Source organism: Cervus canadensis, chromosome 32 (genome assembly GCF_019320065.1).
Source record: "Cervus canadensis isolate Bull #8, Minnesota chromosome 32, ASM1932006v1, whole genome shotgun sequence".
NCBI lineage: Eukaryota > Metazoa > Chordata > Mammalia > Artiodactyla > Cervidae > Cervus > Cervus canadensis.
Window position 1 is genome coordinate 36,068,996 of NC_057417.1, and position 16,726 is coordinate 36,085,721.

At 61.7% G+C, this 16,726-nt stretch overlaps 1 protein-coding gene across 4 annotated transcripts in view; it reads right to left on the bottom strand.

The window, feature by feature from the left end:
- Positions 1-3,115: 3,115 nt before the first annotated feature.
- The window catches only part of MGRN1 (mahogunin ring finger 1), a 36,416-nt gene continuing 22,805 nt past the window's right edge, over positions 3,116-16,726 (bottom strand). The window contains exons 9-18 of one of the 4 annotated variants that reach the window (XM_043456651.1): positions 15,558-15,626; positions 14,837-14,996; positions 13,014-13,123; positions 10,916-10,981; positions 9,260-9,498; positions 8,617-8,716; positions 8,354-8,399; positions 7,385-7,483; positions 5,942-5,986; positions 3,116-4,589 (exon numbers count right to left, since the gene is read on the bottom strand). In XM_043456651.1, coding sequence (XP_043312586.1) covers positions 5,946-5,986; positions 7,385-7,483; positions 8,354-8,399; positions 8,617-8,716; positions 9,260-9,498; positions 10,916-10,981; positions 13,014-13,123; positions 14,837-14,996; positions 15,558-15,626 — 930 coding nt within the window. In that variant the 3' untranslated portion in view covers positions 3,116-4,589; positions 5,942-5,945. The remainder of the gene's footprint in view (positions 4,590-5,941; positions 5,987-7,384; positions 7,484-8,353; positions 8,400-8,616; positions 8,717-9,259; positions 9,499-10,915; positions 10,982-13,013; positions 13,124-14,836; positions 14,997-15,557; positions 15,627-16,726) is intronic. The other 3 variants (XM_043456652.1, XM_043456649.1, XM_043456650.1) reach the window with 3 other exon arrangements.

The window sequence follows — 16,726 nt, forward strand, 5'->3', positions numbered from 1 at the left end:
TGCTCAATTGGTCATATAAACCAAGTTAGGCCAAATTTTTGAGAGCATAAGTATTTTGCAAACAAACTAGCCTTAATTTGGTTATATTTGATAAAAATGAGGGTTACTTTAGGGAGAAAAAGATGTTTCGATAAATGTTAAATCCCAGTTTGTTAATAGAGGTCTGTATCTAATAAGACTCATTTCCTGGATAGTTCTTTGCTGTTATGTGATATTAATGTAAAATTTATTTGAATTCCTAAAGAACACCCTAAGTTTGTTTCTGAAGCTTATCTCAGTAATCTCTTTGGATAAAGATCATATGCCTCATGAGCTGCAACCAGGACTGAAGAAGGGCCTAGTTTAAGGGACTGTCTCCAACCTGGATGGAAGGACCTTTTTATCAGGTACTTTTAACTAGCTCATGCACAGGGAAATTGACTCAGACTAATTCCCACTTCCAAAGACCCCTACAGTGCACTGGTCTATAGAGAGGACAGCTGATCTGATCTCACCTTAAAACGACGCTCAAACAGAGGAGAAACTGCACTACCTAGGACGAGAAGGTGACATCAGAGATAAGACAGCTTGCCCAAGATGCTGGACCTGACTAGTATGATCATTTAAAATGTTTTCTTGACTTCTTAGACCTTTGCATATAAATCAAATGCTTTTCTATCATAGGCCTGACCCTATGCTAGTTTTAGAAACAATCCAGTTGTTGGGTTTGTGGCCAATTACCTGTGTCTAGTTCTGGGTTACCCTGGTGAATTTCTCTACTCCAAGGTGCTAACTGGTTGACCCTGAGAAAACTTAAAAGAAAAACTATAGTCAGATCCAGGTCACTATTGACAATTACTAGATGGGATCCCCTCATCTGGCCAATTAATAATGCCTGCTCTGACCCTGGCCATAAGTTTATGTTGCTCAACATAAATGTTGAGTTTATTGTTGCTCAATCAGAGCAACAAGCAAAGTTTCATCAAAGGAAAAAAATCTCCCACAATTATGGGATGGATAACACCAGGCTGTGGTAACTTAGGCATCCGTCTTGGCTGAACGACGTGTGCGCCACCAGGAAGGACTCTGAATAAGAACCATCGGCCAAAGACAACGTGGAAACTAATCCCATCACCGTAAAACTGGAGACTGTGAGCCCCAAGGCAGAGCAGTCCTCCTGGCTTCCCTCACCCTCCCGCTCTCCGCCCAGGCGCCCCTTCCCAGTAACATCTCTTGCTTTGTCAGCACGAGTGTCTCCCCGGCCAATTCATTTCCGCGTGTTACACAAGAGCCCACTTTTGGGCCCTGGAAGGGGTACCCCTTCCTGCAACAAGCCCAGCACACCAAGTACCCTCCAAGTCAGACACCACAATGCCAAGTACTGTTGAGGAAACAAGGTCTCCCCCATTCAACAAGGGGGGACCTGAGGCTCCAATGAAGGGGGTTTGTCTGAGGGCACCCAGCAGTCAGTGAGAGCCAGGATCCCCCCCACTAGACTCCCACTGTCTCCCACCCAGCATCCACAACAGAAGCCTGCAGAAGGGGGCCCAAGTTGCTGACCTGGTGTCAGTACTGGAGGAGGTCGTCGCTAGGGCTCAGCAGCATCAGTGGGGCTCCCCTGGAGCTTGTGGGGTCACGCACTCCGCCAGCTGGCCCCAGCTTCATTTCTCTCCCGCGGTGAACACTGATTTGCACCGCAGCCTGCACTCAGGAGAGCTGTGCGGTGAGGGCAAGCCGGGAGCACAGCGAAGGCTGCCCTGGGCGGGACTGAGCAGGAGAGGGCCAGAGGGCAGGCGAGGGTTGGCAGGACCCACCAGAAACTCACTTGCATTGGGTCCACAGTGGGCTTCCGTCGGGAGATGTCGGGGGTGGGGACCCGACAGAGAGGCTTCGGGAGACAGCGAGGGACAGGGAGGCCTGGCGCATTGCAGTCCATGGGGTCACAGAGCCAGGCGTGACTTGAGCGACTGAACAGCAACAGAGAGGCTCTCCTCCACCGAGGCCCTCTGCCGGGGTCAGGGCCCGGATGGGGCAGCTTACTGGGTTTGAAGGGAGAGCTCATCATGAGGAGGGGCCCATTCAGAGAGGACGCTGCCTCCAAGTCTGCACACAGATTAACAAAGGAGGTGGGATCGTCCGGGGTCAGTGTAGCCCATGCAGGAACCCACGTGACACCGAGCATCCTCCCACGCTGGGATCATACCCAACCAGGCACGACCGAGGGTGGCAGCCTTGCCTGGAGCAGGGACAGGCTGCCAGGGTCAGAGGGCCCAGGGGAGCCAGGACCAGGCTGGCGGCGGTGGTGCCAGCGGGGGGTATGCTGCGGCCCAGCCTTCCCCTACTGGGAGGCTCGCCGAGACCAGGCAGGGGGTTCCGGCTGGGTGCCAGCAGTCTGGCAGCCAAACCTGCCCCTCTCCCCACAGGACGCTGGAGAAACCCTCTCCCTTGCTGAGAAGCCTCTGGTCGCTCCAAGACTGAAACTGCACCCCACACCCCCAACTCTGACGCTTTGGCCACTCAAAGCAGACAGGCCAAGCCCACTCTCCGGGCCCATGTCCCTGCTGGGCTGATTGCCGGGGGGCAGCCTTCAGGGCTCAGCTTGAATGTCTCCTCGGTGAAGCCCTCCCCAGCCACGGGTTAAACCTGCTCCATCTCATGACCTGCCACCTCGCTTCCTAACGGTCCCCAGACATGGGAAAGACTTGGATGACTCGTGCGGCATCTCACTGACAGAAGACAGGTTCCGGGGGCCTTGCCCGTTTCGCCCTCTGCTGGCAGAGCAGGCACTGGTTCACGGCAGGGGGATGAACTGGCGACGGGTACACTGACGCCATCGAACACCTCGGGGCCCAGGACTCCGCCAGCCGCTCAGGAGGCAGGGCTGAGGTCTGAGGGTCCCTCCCCGCTTTGCTCCAGGCCCACATTCAGCACAGTGATGGCCAGAAGAGGAACAGCAGCTGTCCTCATGGCCTCCTGGAAGCTGGAGGTCACTGGCATCTTAGACATGAGGGAACCGGGGCTGCAGCCACGAGCGGGCTCCCACGGCACCGCGGGGGCGGCAGCTGCCGGCCGCCACCCAGCCTCCCAGGAGGGGACCCGAGCACGGCGGGGCTGGGCACGGAGGGAGCAGGCGGGCCACTGCTGCGTGGTTTTATTACTATAAATATACAGTAAAAACGGACAAAAACTAGCCAATCAGAGTACGTCAAGTGACAGCACGTGTGAGTCCAAGACAGGCCAGTCTGCACCCTGTCCTGCAGAATCACGGACACCAACACAGATGGTGCGAGGTTGGGGTGCTGACCGCGAGAGGAGTGGGCAGCGGGACACAGCCTCCCCGCCTGTGTGCAGGTGTGCGTGTGTGTGCATCGCCGCGTGTGCGCCCAGGAGCACACGGTGGCTGAGAGGGGAGGGCACGCAGGGAGCCAAGGGGCTGGGGCACGCTGCCCCAGCCGTGGCCTCTGCTCACAGGCTGGACCGGAGAGAAAAGGGAGCGTCCACCCCGAGGGCCCCGGGCGGGGCTGCCGGCTGCCCCAGGACCGTGCTCCCTGGGGCAGCTCTGAAGGGAGCCGGGCCCTCTCTTGCTGGCTGAGAGCCAGCTCCTGGGTGCTGAGACCCACCCGCCAGGCTCAAGGCCCTGCATGGGCAGCTGGTCCGGGGCACCAAGGCCAAGCGCCCCCTTGGCCTTTCCGCTGCCCAGAAAACGTATCTTTAAAAGATGAGGTCACCTCAGATGGGACCCACAACCCCCAGGCAGGTCCCACCACAGGAGCCCCAAACAAGAAATCAAGGAGGGACGGTGAGTCAGGTCTACATGGCAGAGAGAGCAGAGAAGCCCAGAGGCCTGTCACGCCCCCCCGGGGCCCCTGGCACATGCAGCCCCCACCTGGAGGGCCCAGTAAGGTGGGCGAAGCTGCCTCTGAGAAGGCGCCAGGCTCAGAGAAGGGCCCGGACAGAACCACTGCCAGTGGCTGGGCCCATGGCGGGTCTGGCTGCCCGGCCGGCCGAGCTGAGGGAGATGCCCACGGGGCCAGTGGGGAGGGGGAGGCCACACGCACGGTGGCGGAACAGGCACTGTTTCCTTCATTGGCTGAGACTCGGACCCCGCTTCCTTCCCTCCCAGAGTCCTGCGGCGTTTCCTGTCGTGGCTGTGCTTGGTCTGCCACCGAATTCTCCCCTGTGCCGCGTTCACTGGCGCTGACGGGCCCCTCAAGGGCTTGGGGGCTGTGAAGGCCCATCCAGGCTTCTTGTGGGCGACCAGCCCCCCAGGGTGTGTGAGGGGTGCCCCGGAGCTCGGCGCCCGGAGCAGAAAGCCGCCGTCCTTCATTGTGCACCATCGGCAAACACGTCGACCACAGAAAAGGGGGGTTGGTGGAGGCGACAGTCACACGGCCCCTGGGAGCTGGGAACCACACCGCCGTGCAGATTGGAGGAGCCAGGGTCGCGCCAGGGTCTCAGCGGAGCTGGGGGCTCCGTGCTGCCAGGCGGGCCCGACTCTCAGAGTGGGGTCAGCTCAGCGGCCCTGGGGTCGGGGCTGGGGCCGCCAAGCGGGGGCCGGGGGTGCCCAGTGGCGTGGAGGCTGCGGGGCGTCTCCATGGAGGTGGACCATCCTGCGGGGCGAGAGGGTGAGGGTCAGCGGGCGGCCCACAGGTTCTGGGCTCCCGCAGCCACCCAGAGTGTCCGCGGCGGGGCACACGGCGGGCCCGGCAACCTCGGCCAGCCAAGGGGTACCTGCCGCTGGACCCTGCCCACGCCGGCGCTGAGCTTCCTGCTTCTGCCAGGCCACCATCCCGTCACCACTGGGTTTGGCCAGAACTCAGCCCCCGCCTCCAGCAGTGGGGCACACGAAGAGGGCCCCGGGAGGCACCCCCAGGGTGCTGTGAGCTCCCCCTGTGCTCAGGCCACCTGGGGCGCCCTGGGAGGCACCCCCAGGGTGCTGTGAGCCCCGCCACGTGCTCAGACCACCTGGGGTGCTGGTGCCTGGGGGTCAGCACACCTCGCAGGCCCCTGGCGGCTTCAGGGGCAAACCCAGCTGCCCCCAGGGCCAGCGACAGACCCTCGGGGACCCGGCGAGGGGACTGTCTTCTTAGGAGCCGTGGCTGCACATGGGAAGCCAGCTCTGCCATGCAGCCCAGAGGACAAACACAGTTCTCTGCAGCCGAGTCTGACCCGTTTCCCGCTTCTGGAAGTTTTACCCAAATGGCAACACTATCTCCCAAGGATGAGGCTGGGGCCAATGTCATATAAATGCCAGGTCCTATTTCAGTCGAGGCTAAGTGCTGTCACAAAAAGCGACCAACAAAGGTGAAGAGAGGTCTTTGGGAGGAATGTCGTCAGAGGCGGACCCCGCAGTCTGGGGCAGCAGGGCTGACCGGGAGGGGCGCCAAGTCCTCCAAGGCCAACAACCTGGGGTGTGACCCCACCACACTCATCTAGAAACCCTGGGCCACCGAAGGCGCCAGGTTCTCTCTCTCCAGACTTCCCAGCGGGCTGATGTCACCTGGAAGAGGGGCAGGGGTCCCCCAGTGTGTCCCCCTTTGGGGGTGCTCTCGGAATGGCTTTCAGTAAAATGTCCGTTTGGGCTGTCCGGGGAGAGGGAGGTGGGGAGACCGCTCACAGGCTGACCCCAGACCACGCTGGTGTTCTAGGAGAGTCCAGAGGTGAGGGCAGGGACAGGCCAGTTGTCAGCAACAGCGGGGTCCTGGCCAGCGCTGAGTCACTGATCCTGGGACCCTCGAGGCTACAAGAGCCTGACTGGGCTGCCAGGTCCAGAGGGAAAGTCCTCCGGTTCCAAAGGCTGGTAGGACCCTCCCCCCGCAGGACCACCTCTCTGGAGCACCCCTGCTGTGGCCTTCGGAAGCCTCTGGATTCAGAATCCAGGGCCCCAGAGAAGACATGGATGTGGAAGCAGCCTGGAAGACAGGAAGGAGCCCCCCGCCCCACGTGCGAAGGCATCACGTACCGGCTTACTCCTCTAAACCAGCGGAGCAGGAGCCGGGCCCCAGGGCTGCCAGAGGAGGAGAGAGACGGAAGCTCAGTTAGCAGGGTGCTCGCAGGGGCCACACGCTCCAGGCAGAGGCGCCGGTGGGGTAGGAGGTGCAGGCGTGGGGGTGGGGTGTGATAGGAACAAATGCCACACACGTGTGAAGAGAGGTGCGAAGTGCCTTTCCTGAGAGCATGCCCGGGCCTGGTGCTAAGGCAGAGGATGCCAGACCGGGGAAAGACGCAGGCAGCCGGCAGGGACGAAGGGCTGGGCGCAGCGGGGCCCAGGAAGGGCCTCCAGCCTGCAGGGCTGCTAGGGTGCCGGGTGTCGCGGGTCTCTCCGTTTTACGGATTTGCCCGCCCCTCCCTTTGTTCCATCTGGCAGGTTACACTAAGATCCACTAAACCACGCTCCCTCCACCCAGAGGACGCCATGCAGTTGCTGAAAAGAAGGCACCTCCCACGTGTGGGGGCTCATATTCCTAAAGCCACACAGCGCCATGGGAGACGCTCAGGGTCTCTGCTGAGGGAAGCAGCCCACGGGACAGGCAGCGGCATGGGGGCGGGCGGTCACAGAGGCAGTGGGTCCCCAAGGGCCCCGGCCCGCCCCTAGGAGCAGGCAGCCAAGCTGGGGGGCAGCAGGAGCAGGACAGACCAGTGTGGGCCCTGCTCTGCTCTGGCGTCGAGAACCAAGCCCACCCTGCCATCCAGCCGGTGGCCTCTGCCACTCTCCCCACCCCGCAGCTGGCCCAGGTCCACAGGAGGTCTGAGACACGCTGGGAGTCCTGACCGCCAGAGGTCCCGGGCCCACTATGGGCCTGGCCAGCCCAGCAGACGCCTGGAAGCTCTGTGGGCCACTCTAGGGGGCAGAAGCGGGGGGCGGCCCTGCACTGGCTAAGTGTGCTTGGAATGTCCCCCAGCGGGACCCAGGGGCCAGGGTGAGAGGTTGTTGGCAGGATCAGGATTCGCTCAAGGCTCCTGGAAGCGGAGTCTCTCCTGACCCCTCCTCTCCACCCTGCCCGACCAGGTTTTCATCCTGGTGAAACACCAGGTCTTCGGGAGTCACTCTAACAGAGCTTCGCGCACGGGTTCCTCTGGGGGCCCTGTGTGTGTCGGTGAGCCACCTGCTGCCCTGCTTCTTCACACCAGGACCCCGACCTCCAGGACCCCGACCTCCAGGCCCCCTGTCTGCACAGGCTGCCGCTCGGCCGGAAGCCCCGGGACAAGAGGCCTTCTACACCGAAGCCTGTCTCAGCTTCCCTGATGCCCAAGGTGTGGCTCCAGGCGGTGCAGCTCCAGGGGCAGGTGGGGGCAGAGAGGAAGGCCTTCCCCGCCCCCAGGAAGGAGCGAGGCTGCTCGCTCATCTTGACTCCAGAACCTCAGGTGTGGCGCCCCCGCCTGGCCTCGGGCGCAGCGCCCTTACCTGGCAGGTAGACGTCGGCAGGTGCGCCGGGCTGGCTGCGGCCACAGGGCTCGGGGCTGCCGTCCTGCAGGACGTTCTCGATGGACGGCACGCGGCTCCCTGCGGGGGACGGGGCAGGTTGGGGGGCCTGCAGGCAGGAGGTGGCCCAGCCATCCCCCGGAGCCCAGACCCGACTCCAACTGCCCCCTGCTCTCCCGGGACCCAGAAGCAGATCCTCTATTATGCTTTCTTTCTTTTTCCTTTTCTCCTGCCCACCCCCCACACAGCATGGAGCTCTGTTTTGTTTTTATCAGAAAAACATCCCATGCCCACATTGAAAAGACCGTCTGCTATCTTCCAGGACGGGCAGGGGGGCGCACAGCTCCAGGCGCACAACGGGGTGTTTACGCGGGGGGCTGGATCCTCCTCCTTACGCGTCAGACCTCAGCTGGGACCTGCCCTGTGCTTGCGGGGCCCTCAGAGGCGCCTGGATCCCAAAACAGAGCCCTGGAGGCCCCTGATCCCAGCGTGGTGTGCAGGCAGGAAGGAGCTGCCGCCACTGGAGGGTGAAGCTGAGGCCTGAGGGGCAGAGGGGCCTGCCTAAGCGGTGGGCAGGAAGCGACAGCACTGGACTCCCACGGTGACATGGGGGACACACAGGGGAGGGGCTGGCTGAGCTGTGCACACCCCCCCGGCCATCAGCCACACCAGGCCCGAGTCCCAGAGGCCCTGGGGGGGCCCCGCCCCGGTGGGACAGGCAGAGCCCCAGGCCAAGAGTGTGGGGCACCCACCACGGCAGAACCGTCCAGGCAGAAGAGAAAAAACAGCTGCTGCCACTAAAGGACAGGCAGGGAGGGAAACCGGGGCGGCTGAGGGCTGTTCTCCGGGAGACCGTGCAGGACCCATGGTGTGTGGTCGGCCAGCACGGCTCTGAGAACCCTCAGAGGAGCAGGCAGGGAGCACGGCAGGGCTCAGGCCGGGAGCACTCACCCTGCTTCACCGACGAAGTCTCATCCACCGTCTCCGTCATGAAGCTCTAAGACACAGAGAGGAGATGTTCGTGGACCCTGGTGCTGACAGCCGGGCCCCGGATACAGGGGCCCACACGGCCTTCACCCACCAGTGCCCACCCCACAGACGAAACTGAGGCCGGGGAAGGTCACGGCAGTCACGGTTGCTGAGTGAGGGAACAGCGGGGGCTGGGAGGCCAACAGGTGGGCAGCAGGGACAGACGGACAAGGCGGGGGCCTCACCTCAGGGGAGCTGCTGAGCGCCAGCCCCGCCCCACCGGGAGGGGGCAGAGCCTCCGAGTCGTCCTCCTCGTGGATGGGGGACGACGGGGACCGGAGGGTGCTGGGGACAGAGGACAGGTGGGTGAGCTCAACCAAGCCAGCCCCGGGGGGCTGCCGACACCCAGGGGGCCAGCACCGGTGCACCAGGCCCGGGGTGTGCGTCGCAGGAGGCCCCCCAGGGCCCACACACGCCCGTCTGCAGAGGGGAAGGGAACCGCGACAGCAGAGGCCACAGGGAGCGCTGGGTGGCAACAGGACAGGCCCAGGGGCCTCCGCTATCCTTGGAGCCACTCTGTGACATGCAGAAGGCGCTGGGGCCGTGGGAGTTCTACAGAACCTGTGCCTCCTTCATACTTCTCTAGAAAACCAGCGAGTGTCTGAGAAAAACTGCGCCCAGCAGGGCTGGTCACCAGCATCTCCAAGGGTGGCCTGGAGAACCCATGACTGACCCGTGGCTGGACCCTGGGCACGTGGCCCCCATCGGCGATGACGACCCTGTGCTTGCTTAGTGGGCCGGGCCGGCTCGTGGGGGCCGGGCGGGGTGGGGAGGTGAAGCTGGCAGGCCCACACGCCTGCTGCAGGGGGCTGCCGGCGCCTGGCTCACCTGTCGGGGGACTTGCTCCGGGGTTTGCCCTTCTGCAGGCTGCTTTCCACCCTCCGATCGATCCCGGCAAGTGGGCAGCTGGCCTGTGACAAGCCGTCCGAGACGCCCGAGTAGGTGATCTCCTCATAGAGGGGAGCCGTGGGGACGGCCGGGGGGCCAGCCGGGGGCACCGCCCGAAGGCCATTGAGTGCCTCGAGCAAGGAGATGGGCTCATAGCCGGGCGGGATGCTGTCGGCACTCTGCGGAGGGAGGCGGGGGTGAGGGGCCAGCCGGCCAGGCGCCCGCCCACTGCCCATGGAGCCCCTGAGACGGTCTGCTCCCCAGAGCCTGCTCTCTGACCATCCCCCGTCCACTCCACCTTCCAGGGTCTTGGCCCCCGCCCTCGGGGAGGCACCCCTGCCCAGGGAGGCCTCGGCCATCAGCCGCGGCCCTGGACGTCCCAAGTGTCCAAGTGACGCCCAGGATGGAGGCAGAGAAGACGTCCAGAAGGCCGCCCGCCCCGGCCCCGGCCTCGGCCAGCCCCTGCCTGGCTTTCTGCTCCTGCCCGGCGGGCGCAGAGAGTGGGGGGAGGGGGCGCGGTTAGTAAGAGGAAGGGCCGGAGCAGGAGGGCAGCGAAGCTGTGGGAGAAGCCACTGGGAGTGTGCGGTCCAGGCCACGAGGACCCGCCCGACACAGCGGTCGGGCCCGGAGACCCTCCGGGGCTGCACAAGTGCTGCTGGGCCGACACGGGCTCCCGGGAGTCTAATAAAGCCCAAGACGGGTACTGCCCGTGCTGGGAGGATCCAACCAATGGGCTAAGTTCAGGGCTAGAGGCGAAGGGAGCAGGAGGCCAGGCGCCGGGGATGTTAGTTGGGCTGCCGGGGCCGCGGGTGGGATGGCCGTCTGCCGTCAGCTTGTGAGCAAGGTGAAGGGCAACGCGCTCTGCTCGAAGCCCTGCCTGCCCTGCTGACCTGCGGGAGGTGACGGGTGACCCTGGGGGCTGGGCGGGCAGAGGAGCCAGCTGGGGCTTCCTGACCTCAGCAGGCGCCTCTGGGCCACCTGGGACCATGGCGCCTGCATCTGCTCCCAGGCCGCCTGCAGGTTCAAGTTATTACACTGATCTCCCTCGCCCCTCGGAATAGGGAGAAGAAAAGGAAATCTCTGTGTCTAAGCTGACCCTTGGGTAACCCGACTCTCTGCCTTTTACCAAGGCGGGGGGGTCCAGGCAAAGGCCTGGGCCGGTGGCTACTCACTAGCTAGCCCCCGCCTGCCCCCGCCCCGAGATGCAGGGAAAACGAGACAAATACGAGTGTCAGCCCGCAGAGCGGGGGTGCAGGGTGAGCAAGCGTGAGGGGCATTCACAACAAGAGCGGCAGCCTTAGTTCCACCTCTGACGTCATTCCACTGCCAGCAAGAAAAAAAAGGGAAACAGGGCATTCGGGAGGAAGCAGAGCTGGCGAGAGGGGTGCCCGGGGCTTCGTGCCGACAGACCTTGTGTTCTGCTTGTTCCACAAAACTCCCTTCCTGGGCGGGCACGCCGGGACTGGGGAGAGTGGGTCTGACAGGTTAAAGGAACTGGACACATTGGCCTGGGATGAAAGTGCTTCCCCGTTCCTGTCACTGTGCAGTCATCAGGGCACGGGGCAGAGACGAAGCCACGGGGCCAGACACACTTACTGTTTCCCTTTTAGGTTTCTTGCTGGCCAGTGAGGCGGGGTGCGACTTTGATTTTTTAAAGGGACACTGTCAAGATAAAAATCATAGGTTTAACCGCTGCCACCCCCCGTGCGGCACCGAGCGGGCTGGACGGGGTCTCCCTGGCCTGCAGGCCTCCAGGCAGGCCGGGCACCAGCGCCTTGCAAACTCCACCAGCCTCTGGGCCACGGAGATCTGGCCGAGCACAGGTTCTACCTCGGGACCTGGGTAGGCTGGGCCTGCGTGTGCTCTTGGCACTGGAGGAGCTGGTCCCTTCGCCAGCGGCCACTTCTGGTCTGGGTCCCCCCACCCTGCTTCGAGCAACAGGTCCTGGCAGGGGCGGGCATGACAGTGGCCATGCACTCCCCACGAGGGGGCCCAGCTGGGCACAGAGAAGGGGCCTGCAGGCCCCAACACAGCCAGGTCAACTCACTGCCAAGCCTGACTCCTAAAGATGGAGTTCAAGCCCCCGATCGCTCCCACTCGGTGCTGATCTGAAGACTCACTGCAGAAAATGGCTCACGTGGGCTCTGGTGCTTCATGGAAACTGCTCGTGCAGGGAAGGTGGTGGAGAACGAGGGCCACTTACATGGGATCATAACCTCCAAAGAGGGTGGTGCTGGCCCTTGAGAGCGTGTGAGGTTAACCAACCAGGCTGCCCTGCACTGTGGGAGGCGCCTCGGCCCTCCAGACAAGAGGGACAAATACAGGAGGGTCCCACCTGACCCTCGGACACCAGGGCAGAAACCGGGAGCAGCTGCAGTTGAGAACCCACTGCCCAAGCCCACCCTCCGTGGAGCAGCCAGATTCCTTCCTCGGGGTGGGAACCTCAGCACCGTTCTCTCCACCAGAAACACGGGCCGTGCTGGAGAAAATGCTGACTGCTCTGAAATCAAGTCCACCGTTAAACGGCCAAGTGCCTGGTTTCAGAGCTGGAAGCCCTGGTGGTCATGGGCCTCGCAGAATAAACAATGTGGCTGTCCCGGGAGAAGTGGGGAGACAGGCACCCCCCAAGGGGCATCCTTGCCCCTCATTCAGGGGCACACAGCACCTTCAGATATTGAAAGAGAAGCCAGAAAGCTGAGTCTCCGGAAGGATTCTCAGACTTACACACTGGCCCGGTTCTCAAACACTGGGGCAGAACCAGTCACACCTGGGGCCCGGGGCTGGCATCGTCTGTGGGGACGTCAAGCCGCGCGGCACTGGCTCGTACCCTTTCACAGCGTCAGCAGGGCCTCTGAGAATCACGGGATCCAAACAACTCAATCGAGAGCCAAGAAAACAGGCTCACAGGCCGACAATGCCCGAAGCCAGAGCCGGGCGTGCCCCATGTCCGTTCTTCCTTCTGCCCCTCTGCCCCCCTTGGCGACCCCCGGACCACTGCCCCATCTGTGGGTCTCTCCATGTCCCTTCTGCTCCTCTGCCTGCCCTTCTCTCAGCACCTCCCTGTCCACCTCCATCCTCACCCGCCTATGTCTCCCTCCCGTCTCTCTCGAGGTCCCTGAAGCCTGATCTGCCTCCCCTCATCCGCTGCAGCAAGGTCTGATCCCCGGTTCCTCAGGAGCAGGTGCGGGGGACGGCTGTGGGTGCCCTCCCGTGTGCCTGGGCAGGGGCTGGGAGAGCAGGGGGCAGGCGAGGATCGCCACTGCCACGCTTAGGAGGGGAATTCCCTTCCTAAGAGCACACAACGCCCCTGGCTGTCTGGTGTGGTGGAGAAGAGGTGACCGACACCACGACTCAGACTCAGCCAAAGGTCACCTGCGTCTCAGAACCTCACCATTGGCAGAAGCAAACTCCTCGTGGCAGCCGGCTCTCACGGGGCCTGGGCCGACCCCCCCACTCAGCCTCACCGCTGCCCCCGGGACCAGGCAGGTGAGCCAGGGGCCCTGAGAGCTGGCAGGGCACGGCCCTAAGGGCAGAGCCTGGGTAACCCCCTGCTGACCCACCAGCCCCACCCGGAGCACTCGCTGTCCGAACGTGAGGGCGGGGCCGTTCAGTGGGCGGGGCTTCTTCCAGGCCCCACCCCGCCCTCTCCAGCCCCGCCCTCTCCAGCCCCGACACAGAAGGAAGCAGCACTCACAGAATGCTCGTCGTGGTCCATGCTCTGGGCCAAAACGGGGCTGAAGGAGATGGGGGACAGGGCCCCCGGCTTCTTGCGCACCGCCCGGATCTGCAGAAGAGCCCGGAACGCTGCGGGGGACGGATGGGTTCAGGTGGTGGGAGCGGCACCCTGAGACCCTGCTGAGTTTCGAGACCCTGAGGACCACCCACCCCGCAGTGATCCGAGGAGAGGCCCGGGTTGAGGTTAAAGGAGGAGGAAAAAAAAAAAAGATGGGAAAGAATATAAGTAGATTCCTCCCGGTAGAAAGCCAGAGGCTCAAGGGAAACATGCCAGCTTCTTGGAATCGAATAGTAAAAATGACTTCCTAAAGACCATGATTCTCAGACATGAGAAATTTCAGTCAGTCCAATACAGCCAATGAAACAGATGACCACCATTCTATTTTAGTTTTCAGGTGGATGAAGAATTTGTTTTGTGAAAAGTACCGTAGTCATGAAATAATACTTGTTCTCAAAAATGAAACAAATGATTTAATCACAACAAAGGCCTTCAAAATACCCTGCCTTGGTCTCCACTGACTGTATATACAAACAACGAATGCCTTTAAGCTGGAACGCAGTTCACTAAAAACAAAAGTAAATCCAATTGGGAAACAAAGTAAAATGACATGTTATTACTACGGACTTACTGAATTTGAGTTAGGTTTTTGAATATGCTAAACGCTTTCATAGGGCAAAGAGCACTTAGTTACAAAGATCAATTTGCATTATTTAAAAAAAAAAAAAAACCCTAGACTTTATTTTTTTTACCAGGCCTCGTGGCACCAGCTTGAGGGACCTCGGTCTCCACCAGGGATTAAACCTGGGTCACAGCAGGGAAAGCCTGCAGCTCTAATCACTACGCCACCAGGGGACTCCCTGAGCTTTGCTATTTGTAAATCACACTTTCTTTTTCTCTGCCAGGGTTTCCCAAGGCCATGAATATTGATTAACTGCTCTGAAGCATGATTTTAACGTAGCTATAAACAACCCAACAGAAGAGCTTTACGGTGAACAGTCACTGACCAAAGAACTAAACGCAACAACAAAGACATATTTTTATGACCCGAATTTCAAATCTACTGATGCACTGCTTCTGAAAGCAGCAATACACCTGACAGCCGTCTATGATGGGAAAAAAAAAAGCCATCCTTTATTTATTCAGAGAAAAATGTCCTGCAGTGGCCACAGGAGGGCGCCCTCGCTGCCCACACCCAGCACCCACTGGGACCGAGCCAGGACCCTGGAGCCACCAGCAGGACCCACGCCCCGAAGACGTTCATTCTCTGCCGGAGAATGGATGTTTCACTCAGAATTAGCCCTGACGTGACAACTTTTTCCAGATGCTCCAGGAAACGAAATTTAACTCCGTGATCATTTACACTCAGCACACTTTCCACTTTCTTGTCATGTCTTATCAGACTCATTTGAAAAGACCCTGACGCTGGGAAAGATTGGAGGAGAAAGGAGAAGCGGACGACAGAGGATAAGATGGTTGGATGGCATCACCAACTCAATGGACATGAGTTTGAATAAGCTCCAGGACTTGGTGATGGACAGGGAGGCCTGGCGTGCTGCGGTCCATGGGGACGCAGAGTCGGACACGACTGAGCGACTGAACTGGACTGAACTGCTCCCAGTCTGTCCCACGCACTCCCTGAAGAGAAGCTCTGCGTCGCTGATGGCGTCCATGCACTCCCTGCTCACATCCGCCGCCAACCCCTCCTGGACCCGGCCCGACCTCCCGGAGGTGCCGCCGTGGCCGCGGGGGGCCCTGCCTGCACGCCCCGCCGCCCCACTCACGCAGCCGGCAGATGGGGCAGTTGCTGGCCTGGTAGCGCAGCGTGTCGGCGCAGGAGTTGCAGAGGCAGAGGTGGCGGCAGGGCAGGATGAGCGTGTCCCGCAGGTCGGACAGGCACACCACGCACTCGCTGCTGTTGTCGCTGTTCTCCTCGTCCGAGGGCTGCGGGACATGGGCGCCCAGGTCGCTGGCTCCCGAGGCCAGAGGCCAGGGGCTGGGGGCCTTCCCCCGGGGGCTGAGGAAGGTCACCGAGGGGCAGGGCGCCCCCCATCCACCCCCCAGATTGAGAGGACTCGGGGCTCCTGTTCCCCACAATTGAGGGGCGCTGTGCCCCCACCCCCGGGCTCTATGGGCCGCCAGGCTCCCCTCACGGGTGTCGCACTGCAAGCTGAGCTGCTGCTGTGAGCGGGGAAAGGCCAGGGACGCCTGGGCGAGGTCTGGGGGCAGAAGCGGGCCCGGCGTCCCAGGCTGCCCTGACAGCCAGAGCCCAGTGATGGGAAGAAGGCAGCACATTTGCTGGAAAAAGGACAAAACGTCCCACACACTCTGCTAACTCAAGAATGAAGGAAAAGCGATGGAGCCTGGGGTCCTGGGGCCTCCAGGGGAAGGCACAGCAGGGCCCTGGCCAGGATGGTAGCCCCAGGCAGGTCACCAACCCCAAAGAGCCAGGGGAGCGCGGGGGGCATGCCGGCCTGGCCCACCCGCGGGGCCGTGAGCACGCACCTTGGTCTCCTGGTTGTTCTTGTTCTCGATGCCATAGATCTCCTGCAGCAAGTAGCTAACCCGGTCCACCTGCAGGGCAGAGCAGCCTCTGGGCACCCGCGCCACCAAGGGCTCCTCTGCACCCCCCAGCCCGACACCCCCTCCCAGGGGCCGGGCTCAGTTCCTGGGGGCAGGCGTGGGCGTCTACTCTGTCCAACCGCCCATGCCCAGGGAGCAGGCACTGCTGGAGATGGGAGGGCGAAGTGCCCAAAGGAAGCATGGACACGGCTCGGCCAGGTCCCGCCCGGCCCGGAGGGCGTGAAGCCAAGCTCTACTGGGCCCGGTGACCGCACCTTCTGCTCACCTTATCAGGCCCAACCCCACAGGAGAACGACTCCGGACCCTCCCGTCAACCCCCTGCCCCCCACCACACTGACCAGAGTCAGACCTCGAGCTGACTACGTTTCAAAGTGGTCCGAGTTGCTGCATTGCCCAGCACTCACGGACCACAAAGACCCTCCTGAGAGCCATGGTGTGCCGGTCAGCTCTCCTGTAACCCACGCCTAGACCACCACGGGGTCTCCTGCCCTCTGGACACCTCCAGGCATTGGCCCTGCCAGGGTTCTCTCGAGCCCTCTCTTAAAAAACCGACCACTGCCAGCCCCGGGCTGTGGCTAACATGCCTGAGCAGCGGCATCCAAGGGCAACCTGATCATCACGGCTCTGGAGAAAGACCCCACCGGGCCCCGGTTAAACCAGCCTCCAGGCTCGGCTCAGGGGGCCCTGGCCTCTAAGTCCTCACAGAGCGCACCGAAGCGGGAGGCCACCATGGGTAGCTCTTCCTGGGGCTGGAACAGGGGGCTACTGACTCCAAAGAAAGGCTGCACTGGTCTACAGCTCCTATGGATGCCAAGGGATTCCATCCTTCCCTTAAATGTGGATCAGGTCGATTCAAGCCTTTATTCAACACGGACGTCATTTCAGGAAGTTGTAAGGAGAGAGGAGGGAGACTGCAGTGTTTCTTAATTTCTTCCTTCCTTCCCTCCCTCCCCTCTCTCCTTCTGTCCATTCACACATTCAGCTAACGTTTACGCAACGCTAAGTTCAAGCCGGACAAGACTCAGGACTACAGTGGTCAACACAGGTACCCGGTGGGTATGCAGTACACGCAGACAAACCCGGTGACCCTG